Source organism: Ylistrum balloti, unplaced genomic scaffold, assembly GCF_031769215.1.
Source record: "Ylistrum balloti isolate Yb309-2 unplaced genomic scaffold, AGI_CSIRO_Ybal_v1 Utg371890, whole genome shotgun sequence".
In the NCBI taxonomy this organism is placed as follows: domain Eukaryota; kingdom Metazoa; phylum Mollusca; class Bivalvia; order Pectinida; family Pectinidae; genus Ylistrum; species Ylistrum balloti.
Window position 1 is genome coordinate 162,410 of NW_026782932.1, and position 9,342 is coordinate 171,751.

Sequence of the window (9,342 nt, forward strand, 5' to 3'; positions counted from 1 at the left end):
CTATTAATGAGCAGATTGCGTTTAGCATCACTAGACTTAAGGCGCACAATGATCTGTCTAGCTTTCGGGGGACCATTCCTTCCCTGTCGAGGCTTGCCCACACGGTGGGAACGCTCGATGTCATCACTTGTTATGGGGATATTGGCCTTAGTACATATGTCAACTACAAGGGAAGTAGTATCTTCGGCTGTAGGTTCGCTACCAAAAGACGCCATCTCCTTTATACCGGAAAAACGGACTAATGGACGTCGTCCGTATTGTTCGACGTCATCAATTGCTAACCGCAACTGTCTATTTTCATTTTCGAGGGCCTGCAATCTCTCCTGAATAGGTGTTACTTCCTATAAGACCATCTGCCGGAGTCTGTCCTCGGTTTTTTTAAGTACACGATCGGCTATTTTATCTATCTGATCGTCGGTTAAAGTAACCGATATTGGTCGGTTTACAACCGATTGGGCAATATGTACATGCTGTCCATGAGTGTACACAAAACGGGGGTCCATATTAGCTGATGAGGGGATGGGTATATTTGCCTCTTCAGCCATATAAAATGGATAATTGTCAGAGACCTCGGGTTCGGGCAAGTCCAAGATGTAACTATATGGAGAAGACTTTTTACTTTCGGGTAGGTCAGGAGACGATCATGAGCTCGTATCGCTACGCGTTCTTTTATTAGACTCAGAGTCTCGATGGGTATTGGACATATCAGCAAAACAAATAATGTGTACCCAGCGTACGCGAGTTGGCTAGGGTAATGGATTGTGAGTTATGCTAAGCAAGCAGCGTGAGCACACTATCTGTAAACAAGATTCAGTCAGGCGTAGCCGTGTGGATAGGTATTGATTATGTGGAAAGGTCGGTTTCTGCCGTGTGAGTCTTGTTGAGTAAAGGCTGTGTAGCGTTCGGTTGAGTGACCCGGTAGTGGGGTTTTTGGCTCTTACTAGGTGTACGTACCCTTAGTCGCGATGTTAGTAGTACTCTGGGGGGTTCAGCCTAGGGATTACGGAGGGACATTATGTCTGGATTGACTTCTGTCTGCTTCGGGTTGTTATGTCGGCCATCTTGTGAGATGGGCCGTAGTCATTAGTATCACGTAATGTGATTGGTCAGGGCTTCAGCGGCGGAGCCAGTCGCTGAGAGTCTGTTATTAGTTTCTACATCCACCGGATGTTTTTCCACTAGGGTCAAAGGGTATAAAACGGCGATACACGTGCAGTGCCGGGACCTTTTCTGGCCGGAGTTAGGTGAGTTCAGTGGGTTTGCCGCAGTATTACTGATGCTTTGAAGCCAGAGCACTGGGGAATTAGACTTAGGCCTTTACGCTTCGAAACCGAAGTGATAGTTAAATGTAATTAATAATAAGCCTTCTTAGACAGTTGACAATCTGAAAACAGAGGAATACCTTCACTGTTTATAGTAATGTCGTAAGGCTGTCACCTTAGTCAGTAAGCTGCGGGGCACGCTCCGAAACCGGAGTGAGGGCTGGAATTCACGTGGTATTAGACTAGTATACAGTTGAATTATGTAGACCGCTCTGAAATCAGAGTGAAAGAGTTTATTTGCTCTCCATTGGTGTAGTGTCAAATTCTGACCATGTAGCTTATAGTTAGTAGCTATTATGTAGGTTTCTACGGGAGGGGGTTGGTTTTTAGCCCGTCTCGTAGGCAGACCAGTGTACTTTAAAAGTTTGGAGTTCAGTAGATAGGTTTAGTCTATTTAATGTAGCCAGTTTTGTTCTAAAACGACAGTATCTGTGGGGGGCGCACTGGACCCCAGTTTATTTCACGTTGTCAGGTCTTGTTGTTTTGCTGCTTAGTTTATTTTTGTCGCTAATTTACATTTTTGTTAGATTTTCTGCTGGCTTTTTACACCTTGGTTGACTGATTTTTACTTATGTTAAATTGTTTATTTTTGTTTATACTTTGTTATTGCTCCGGCACTATTCGCTGATATTCCATTGACAATTAAATAGTGGAACTTGAATCTTGGCGTTGTTGTGGGTCTTTCCTAACACTTCGACTAATCAGGAGAAAAGAACCGGAAGGTGTGCCTGGGAGTTGACTGTTGGCCACTGTTTAGTAACTCGATTTTGGCCTTGTACATTTGTACACTTTAAAAATACACAACGCGAAGTCATTTGTGTGGCAAACTCTCATCTCCTGAGCCCGCCTACTACAATTATATATACATGTAGATGCAGGATATAAATTCAGTTTCAAAAGACACAATACCCCCAAATATATATCCAGCAGTGTAACATGACTCCTTACAAATCACATGGCAGACTTTCACAACAAAACTCCTGCACTAAGTCTTGGAATTTCACATAATTCTCCGGATAGATCTACCCACTGTTGTCACTGCAAGGGCAGATCACTCTCGAATGAGCATGAACCAATTTTGTTTATTTTAAAAATAAATTATATCTTATTCATTTTAACTGCCTTTTGAAATTTTATACATCTGTTGAAAAGATTGTGTAATACGGTCATTGGTACATTGAACACGATTTAGTTACAAGCGGTCTACGCCTAGTTAGGGAATCCTTGAAGATTTTTTTTAAATATTTTATTTTATTTTAGACATGTTGAATGGGAATGATTAATTATTTTAAATGTAATGCATCTTCAAACGACAAAATTTGAAAGAATGATTTCATTTTCATTTGCTTACAGGCTATTACAATAGTAGCTACGCATAATGTTGTTAAATTCTGAAATCACCCATATATGTCATTATCAATAAAACTGGTTAAATCATTTTAAATTCGAATTCTCTGCATGCGTTGCAAGTTTATTATTTTGTCCTGCCAGGAACTGCAATACCTGCAGGTAGGGAGCTATTCCCGTAACTATTATTGCAGGATCGCTAGATGTAACTTAATTTGGGATCTGTTTATTTGTAAGGATCTTTCCTCTAGGATTACCACTGACAGTGCCTCACTTTTGGCCTTTAGATGACCATTCTTCCCTTTGAGAGAGGCCTTAGGTTTTGCTTCGTCCGAAAACACCAGACTCGTCAAAATGGTCGTTACTACTTCCTGACCAACGCTCAGCATTATAGTAGTAAACACCAGAAGTCACATAGCCGTCCTTAAACGACCATAGTTGTTTATATGACGTTAAGTTACATAAAAACAGACATCAAAACTATTAACTGCCATAAGCCATACTATTTATCATGGTGTATATAGACATATACAGTGTTACATCGCAAAAACGCAAAAAGAAATGGTCTTTGAATTTGAGACAAAATTAATGCGAATAGTGTATTTTACGGTGGTAAGTGTCACATGTAAGCATGGACAACGTCTTCATAATTTCGTTACATGCCAGGTAAGTCCTGAACTCAATTTTTAGAATATCAATTAGTTCTCATTAGGGACATTTTGCTGTTATCTTGCTCTATTTTATGGAATTTGAGTTTGAATTAAGACTCTATTGTCATTTCGGTATTTTCTTTGCTTTTCGTTTTATCAGTAACGGTTAAAGATAAATTCATGTGGTAAAAAAATCGTATTTTTCACTCGTGTTGCGCATTAATCTTCGTTATGTTAGAAATATCTTCTGAAAAGGTGACGACCAGGCGAATAACCTGTAAGCTTTAGATAGACTTTAAATACATCTCTATATATATTTTAACCATTGTATCTAAAAACTCTTTAATGAGAGGTGATTTCCGTCCAATACATCATTAGCTGACAGATATACTTACAAACCAAGATTGAGAGAGAATCTGTGTGGTCATCACCAATGATCTCATTGACAAATGTTCGTTTTCTTTGTGTAATATTAAGAGTTGAAAAACTCTTACTCGGCTCTCTGTTCGTTCGCACATTTCTTTTGTTCATATTTTGAATTCATGAGTTTGAATTCGATTTATCATGTTACGTGTTACCATGCTATGTGTCGTTAGTCCACACGACGTACAACTATTTCTACATCAAATGTCACAGTCTTTTGTTTTTAACTGTTCATGATATGTAAGTCAGGTTTTACTAATTCAGAAGCATTTCATATGTTTGTAGATATTTATGTCAACATTTCTTAATGCTGGTCAGTGTGACTCGTGTATGTTTTCCTATTTCAATAGAATTTTCATTGATTCAGCGTCAATGTCCTCTGTGTATTTTCACTGTTGTGTTTTTTTAAAAGATAAGTGTCCATTAATTTAAGTTCTATTGATCCATCTCGACAAAGAAGAAAAGTTGCTTCTTACAGGAATGATAAAGACAATTTATGTAGATTTTAGTACAGATAAAAACCGATCACTTATTTGATATTCATCAAATCTGCTTTAATCATTCATAAATATAAAAATAACAAAAAACGGTACAGGACTATTCAGGATCAGGTGAAGAAAACTATAATCTGGGTGTTTAGTAGACCATTCCTCCCTCTGTAAGAGACAAATCAGATCATTAGTCATAGTAAGTATGAACACATTAAACACAACAACCATTCCTAATAGTACAGAGGTTTAAACATTAAGGACATCATTTGTAATACTAAAATCCTCGTTTTCCTATGGGATACAAACACGTTCCGTTAAAAACATTTGCTTGTATAAATGGTATATACAGTTTCATTTGTGATAGCGCAATTTGCCTTGAAGCAAAACTTGAATTTATCGTCTTTATGAATACTCTCATTTTATTAGAGAATTTGAGACTATACTTACTTCTGCCAAATCCACCACCAATGACAACGCCGCCTCCCATTCCCTTTCCATATGATGGATAAGCCTGTCCGTATCCCATATTTCCATATCCTCCCTTTCCGAAGCCACCACTGACGGTTATAATGTTTCCTCCGAAACCGCCTTTTCCACCCCAGCCGCCACCTTTTCCATATCCTCCCCAGCCGCCTCCTTTTCCGTAGCCTCCGTAACCGCCTCCGAATCCTTTTCCATAACTTATAACGTTACCACCTTTTCCATATCCTCCCCAGCCGCCTCCTTTTCCATAACCTCCCCAGCTACCTCCTTTTCCGTAACCTCCGTAACCGCCTCCGAATCCTTTTCCATAACTTATAACGTTACCACCTTTTCCATAACCTCCCCAGCCGCCTCCTTTTCCATAACCTCCCCAGCTACCTCCTTTTCCGTAACCTCCCCAGTTGCCTCCATTTGAGTAACCTCCCCAGCCACCGCCTTTTCCATAACCTCCATATCCACTGCTGATGATTACGCCACCTCCCTTTCCGTATCCGCCGTCGTATCCCATATATCCTCCGTAGCCCTTTCCTCCTCCATTTCCTATAATGATTCCTCCGTTTCCTCCACCAAACCCGTAGCCACCGTAGCCTTTACCATATCCGCTACCTGATACGATGTATTCGTCACCATAGTAGGTAGCGCAGGTCACGCCCACCAAGGCTACTAGGACCGCAACTGAGGCTCTCATCATGTAGGTACCTTCTGTAATAACATGGTTACTATATATACACCAGCTAATAGATAACGCCTTTACATCTCAAGTAATAGTATATTCAATCTCCCATTTTAATCAGTAGAGCGTATTCACAATCAAGGTGAAATTCTGATCGCTATGCCTTGAAAAATTAGTGAAAGATAATCAAATGAAAAATTATGTTTAATATTTGTAACTGCAAGATTACTCAATTAAATAATTTTTGAAGAATTCTAAGTAATATTTTGGTATATTCGGTCATTCGAAAATCTACAATTAACGCATATATAACATTCATAATTTGTAGTATAGATTTGTTAATTACCAGATTCTTGTAAAGGCTGCGAAATTCGTGGCAGTTAAAAAAAGTTTTGTTCAAGTACAGAAACTTGAAGTCAAAAGCAAATAGAATGCTACATAATGTATATATAAAACGTACGTTGAAGAATCCGGATAAAGTCTGAATTCACAGTTTATAAATTTCTAAAGAATATCTTGGAACATATGTTACTTCGACCTCAACGACAACAGTATTGTTAAGTAGATAACCTGTTCTGTTTAATACTGGTGATAGTTGTATACAGGTATTCAACTTTGTCTTGAAGCGTTATAGCCGATATCAAACAAAGGAGAAGTTTTAAAATACAGACATAGAGAATATCCCGGAATCGACAGCGTCTTTTATCTTAGTTTTATCACCTTAGTTTCGAGCACCTTATCCTCTAAGTATTCCTTTAGGTTACCGTAAGATATCTATACTTGTTGTCTATCTATTTTTGATACTAAATCATGATTGGAATAATAGATGATACAACGTGTATGTTGATTATCGGAATACAAACTGTTGGTAGAATACAATAAAGAAAACATATTCAAGTATACACGCCACTGACTTTAAATATATAATTGACTCTAGTTTCACTAAATCAAATTAAGCTTATGTCGACTGAATCGGTCTCAAATACAACACTGATTTGTTTAATAAAAAACAACAAGCCATCAATAGAATATAGCAACCGTTATGTTTCCTCGCATGAAATAACTGCGTGGAACGATTGAATCTCAAAATGTAATATTTATGCAGCCGTATCTAAAAAATTCTAGATGTTTTTACAATATGTTCACTCATTGAAAATAAGGATATATTCATATCAAATTAACAAAGATAACATAAATAAGATCATTAAAAATCTACAATATTGATAAGATATAGTAGCTATTGTGATGTGTACTTACCTGCGGTAGTGAACAGCTGTAGTTGGTATGGTAAGGTAGTGCGCACACTGCTATATATATACAAATCTGTGACGTTTTGATGGTTCTGAGATCTATCAAGGTTCGTCCCACTTCCCTGGACCAAGGTCGCCGAGATGACAAATCAAGTGGTCATTAATACTGCGATATGGTAATGAGGATATCCACGACAGTATGTGCACTAATAATGCAAAGTGAGCAAGAAGAGATGAGCGGGCAATGACAAATTTATAGCCTTAGTAATGTGATGCAGAGCTTAAAAATGTGTTGCTGTCAATCAGCAGCCAGCTAACTGTATCGATGATCGGCAATATATTTTCACCATATTTCCCTCTGTCTGACCACTTGTCACGCCGTTTTTCTATTATTGGCATATGTAATGATTGACAAACTTACTATCGCGCACCAGGAAGGGGAAAACAAAACTGTCACGTTTTACAAAAAGCTAACGGGCAATGTTTCCAAGTTTCGTTTTCTTATATCAACCCCTGTACCGATAACTATATTTGCGCAATATCAGAACTTGCATTTCACGTTCCATATATTCCAAACTGAAACGAAACAGCTAGATATCAAAACTACAGTAAATGTATTTAATCAAGCACAATCATATTTATTATTGGTATATCGCTCATCAGTTGTAATTGTTATCTTAAAAACGAAATTCATAAGTAGCAAATATCACAAAAATGGTTTAGCGCAAAAAGGACGCACGAAAAGTGATTACTGTGTGTATATGTATGTTTACCGTAAATGGTGAAGATTATTTTTCTATTTTAACAAAGATCATTAAAAGGAATTATTTTCGCTTCCTCTCTTACACTCCTTTATAACGATAGCGACAACATATCTAAATGGTTTTACTATGGATTGATTTGTTTATTTTCATGACACAATAAAAATCAAGTCTAATAACATATATGAACTACCTGTGATCCGTTTTATTTAAATCGATATGATGGTGTATTACCAAAATATCAAATGTTTTAAATCAGGAAAGAGATAAACTTAACTGTAACATATTAATAAGAACTTCGGGAAATCGATAAAAAATTCACCACATGGGGATGGAATATCACACCAAGAGGAAATACATCAACGCACATCTGTCTCCTTTCTATATGACAGTTGTATTACGTTTTTGTTCTCTCTCTCTCTCTCTCTCTCTCTCTCTCTCTCTCTCTCTCTCTCTCTCTCTCTCTCTCTCTATATATATATATATCTTTCTTTCCCTTACTCTCTGTCCCTGTCTCTCTCTCTAAATATATATATCCCTCCCTCTGTCTGTCTGTCTCTCTTTCTCCCCCCTCTCTGTCTCTCTGTCTCTCCCTCCCTCCCTCTGTCTGTCTGTCTGTCTGTCTGTCTGTCTGTCTGTCTCTCTCTCTCTCTCTCTCTCTCTCTCTATATATATATATATATATATCTCCCTCTCTCTGTCTGTCTCTCTCTCTCTCTATCTCTCTCTCTGTCGGAAAATTGAATCTTTACCTATTCCAGTTCGTTTAAGGAATCGAACCTCGTACAGCTAGGCGAAAGGTGAGTGCGGTATCATTTTGTCACCCGATCACCTATAGTCATCGATTTTATACCTTCAGTGTAAAAGTATGCTTAAAAATATAGATAGATTACATGTTACAAACATAATTTCATAAAAGTTTCATCTCATTATCTTATTGGGTGTAGGTAGTCAACCTGTCAAGTAAGAAATATCATTGCTCTTAACGCCATTAAAAATTCAATAAATTTCATACTTTTCACAAATTTGATAATTTCAAAAGAACGTCTATGTGTATGTTCTGAACTGTGCTACTATTTGATTTAATTAAAATGTGTTATGGAAGTGACGGCAAACCTCGCGGAATAAATGTCCAACAGCTGTTTCTACCACCGGCAATCTCAAAAATTGTGCAAAAGACACACAAGACAATTATCATTTGTCATGCAGTCGGAATTTCAGTTAGTGCCTACCTGCTGACATGCGGGTTGTCAATTGATGGATTGCTAATTCAAACAAATCAATCTGAAGTGAAAGCTGAAAATCGATTATACTCAGGTTTGTTCTGTTAAACGAGGATTTAAAATCTCGGACTTATTAGAAAATAAAATATGCTAATTTGATAAACAACAGCGTTCATTTCCTATAATCGCTTAGAAATGAAATTAAAAGGAATCGTTTAACACATTAAGGACGTAATTAAGATATTCTCATCTCGTATGCTCTTCTTTAAACTCTTGAACAAGTTAAATTTTTGATATAGTTTCAGATGAAAAGAATTACTGAAAAAATATTGCAAAATGTAAGTAAATCAATATCAAAAAGAAACATTATTTCCTTGATTTTCGATTCCTCTGTCTTCCATGTCGCAGTTGATTTTTGACTTTTGCTGAAATAGTACATATTTTGGAAACTTACTTCTGAAACAATGAATTTTCTTTAGTAGCTAATTTCGGGAAGTTGATATCAAGGGAAATAATGCACAGGTTCTATAATCGCTAAATAATCGTTACTTGATTTGAACCTATACTCTTTACGTGTTTTCTATGGTGAAGTCGGAAGCTTATTACTTTAATTTTCACTATCATTTAAGAATATCATTGACGGTGTTACTTTTACTCAAATTTTTCTCTCTTGGCATTGTCCAATTATACTTCTCTCTCATTTATGAAGCAAGACCTAG

The 9,342-nt window shown here is 37.2% G+C and overlaps 1 protein-coding gene across 1 annotated transcript; it reads right to left on the minus strand.

The window, feature by feature from the left end:
• Nucleotides 1–4,378: 4,378 nt before the first annotated feature.
• On the minus strand, nt 4,379–5,404 carry LOC132563854 (uncharacterized). The gene is made up of 2 exons (XM_060228609.1): nt 4,681–5,404; nt 4,379–4,398 (listed from the first exon to the last, which is right to left on the minus strand). Exons 1-2 carry the CDS (start codon nt 5,402–5,404, stop codon nt 4,379–4,381), a joined length of 744 nt encoding a protein of 247 aa, XP_060084592.1.
• Between the last annotated feature and the right edge of the window lie 3,938 nt (nt 5,405–9,342).

Bases quoted from the DNA above. Each gene is read 5' to 3' on its own strand.
- LOC132563854 (XM_060228609.1), bottom strand. From the start codon at position 5,404: ATGAGAGCCTCAGTTGCGGTCCTAGTAGCCTTGGTGGGCGTGACCTGC. The intron at 4,399-4,680 runs GTAAGTATAGTC...TGTCTCTTACAG, and splicing joins TGGTGGTGGATTTGGCAGAA to AGGGAGGAATGGTCTACTAA.